Genomic DNA, 2,364 nt, shown 5'->3' on the forward strand with positions numbered 1-2,364 from the left:
CTCTATATTCGTATTTCCTGGTATCTTTACTGTATCTGTAGCACTTTTCCTTAAATCACTGTGGAGCTTTGAAAAGCCAAAACCAAAACCAAATAGCAATGGCTGGCCCATACTCCAGGTCAACCGAAGAAACTCTGGGGTGGGGTCCACTCCCCTTGCAATTCTAACATGGGGCCTTGACAGAACCCCCTGGCCTTGACTACAGGCTCCTGTGAACATGACCTGTGCTATACTCATTTTTACACTCCTAATGCAACTAGAATGAGACCGTGCATCTCGTGAGTACTCATCTACTGCTGACTGCTCACCTGCCCACCTGCCCACCTGCCTTTGCTGGATCAGGGAGCTGGCACAGCAGAAACAGTGCTGCAGACCAGGAAGCAGAGAACTGTATTCAAATGCCAGATCCTTCTCTCAGTAATTATGAAACTTTCTAGGCCTCATTTGCCATATTTATAAAAGGAAAGGTTTAGATTATTTCTAGGTCCTCCCAATTCCAAAATTCTAAGCAGATGAACAAGTATTTGGGGAACAAAGCTAACTTTTTCTCAGTGATACGCCTGCTCTTCACTGGGGTGAGGCTGAACATTACAAGGCTTCAAATGTTGCTCCCTAAATGGAATGGAATGGTCAGACCTCTTCTAAAACTCAAGATTGCATTCCTGAAAATTACCTTTCCTGAACCCTGGTGTCATCTGCAATGCTATTGCTACTAAGGATGGACGGACAAAAATGTTGAGCAGCTGGTTCCTATAAGCTGAGCACATGAGGAGAGTGATGTGCTGGAAAATAAGTCCATCGACCACTTCTGAGTCTCCGGAGTCCACTTTCAGAATCACCTGGTCTCTGACAAGGCTGGCGATGTTGGAATGCAGAAGAATGCTGGCCTGGACAACTTCTTCAGCAGGTTTATTATCTACACACAAAGACAATTCATTCAAACAAGATGGGTCACTGCAGGGAGTCTTGGGCCTAGTGGGCATTAACGTTATTAACAGTAACGTGACAGATGCTCATTTTCAAGTGACAGCTTTTAGTGTCTACCAATTATGGTAATGATACCAAATGTGAAGAAAATTTTAAAAGTGCTATTTCATAAATAAATTCTTTCTCTTTAAGGACATGTTACATACTTTCTTACCCCAAATTTGTCAGCCACTCTCAAGGCACATCAGTTTCTACTCTGAAAATGAACACCACTTTTGTGTACTTCAGGAACCTAGGGAATCTAAAGTTTTGTAACAGCAAGTTACGTAACTGGAAAGTCACATGCATGGGAATGTAAGAAGACTAAGACAAAAAGGCCCATGATTAGCGTACGAATACATTACAACATACCACACACACACACACACACACACACACACACACCCCTTGCTTAGACCCATATCAAGATGGTAAAAATATCAGTTTGCAGTCTTCCCCAAATCAAAGATAACTAAAGAGGCAGATCCATGGCAGTTCTTGGTAGCTTATCACCTGACATACTGGCCTGCAGACAGCTGCCAGGCAGGTAAAATTACAGAAGCATAATGAAGAGATGGTGATATTTAACAAATATTCTCAGCACGGAAAATTATTCTACAGTTAACCTGAGCCAAAGAGCTGGCTGGCAGTGGCACACTGCTCAAGTTGGGTGGCAAGTTCTGCTACTGCTTCAAGGCAGGGACAAGTGAGAGGTATGGCTTCCTCCTGGACTTGATCACATTCATTCTTGACCAACTTGCCTTGTCTCAGCTTGCTCAACTGAATAGTATTTTATGTGAAATGATCATAAAAAGCTTGAGATATGCACATGCTTAGGAATGTGGGGTAATCTGCATAAAAAAAGAAAAAAGCAACAGAACTGTAGTGATACTGAACAGACACTCTTAACTATGGATCAGTCATGGCATTTATCCCATCTTGAAAAAGCAAAACACTTTAGAAAACAAGTACCTATGTTTTCATATGTTCCTGGGTCAAACAGTGATGGGTTTGAGCCCTTTTAGCTATTTCTCATGACACCCAACACTTGCTACCTTGTATCATGATCAACACGTCCTTTGCCTCCTACCAGACCATCACAGCACTGAGAACAGACGTCTGATTTGTCTCTCTCTTGGTGACTGGCATTTTTGACAGTAAATCCTCCTCATCTCTTGGCTGTGGCCTGCGTGCTTCTACTGCTGTGGCTCAGGCATCCTGCAGAAATCTCACTGGGACAGAGCAGCCTCCTAACTTGTTTCTCTACCTCTAGTCTTCTGGTGGTGGATGGTGGGGGGGGCGGGGAGGTCCATCTTTATTTTCCATCTACCCCTCATCCCCCATCTGGGCCAACATTTTAACATCACTGATGAATCCCTGGGGCCCAAGCCTGCCATC

At 43.7% G+C, this 2,364-nt stretch overlaps 1 protein-coding gene across 2 annotated transcripts in view; it reads right to left on the reverse strand.

Moving 5' to 3' along the window:
• Window positions 1-2,364, reverse strand: part of GNPAT (glyceronephosphate O-acyltransferase) — a 36,547-nt gene that overhangs the window by 7,873 nt on the left and 26,310 nt on the right. For both annotated transcript variants that reach the window (XM_011933307.1, XM_011933308.1), the window contains one exon: window positions 674-916. In XM_011933307.1, the coding sequence (XP_011788697.1) occupies window positions 674-916 (243 nt within the window). The remainder of the gene's footprint in view (window positions 1-673; window positions 917-2,364) is intronic.

The sequence above is a fragment of the Colobus angolensis genome, unplaced genomic scaffold (genome assembly GCF_000951035.1).
Source record: "Colobus angolensis palliatus isolate OR3802 unplaced genomic scaffold, Cang.pa_1.0 Scaffold126, whole genome shotgun sequence".
Classification (NCBI taxonomy): Eukaryota; Metazoa; Chordata; class Mammalia; order Primates; family Cercopithecidae; genus Colobus; species Colobus angolensis.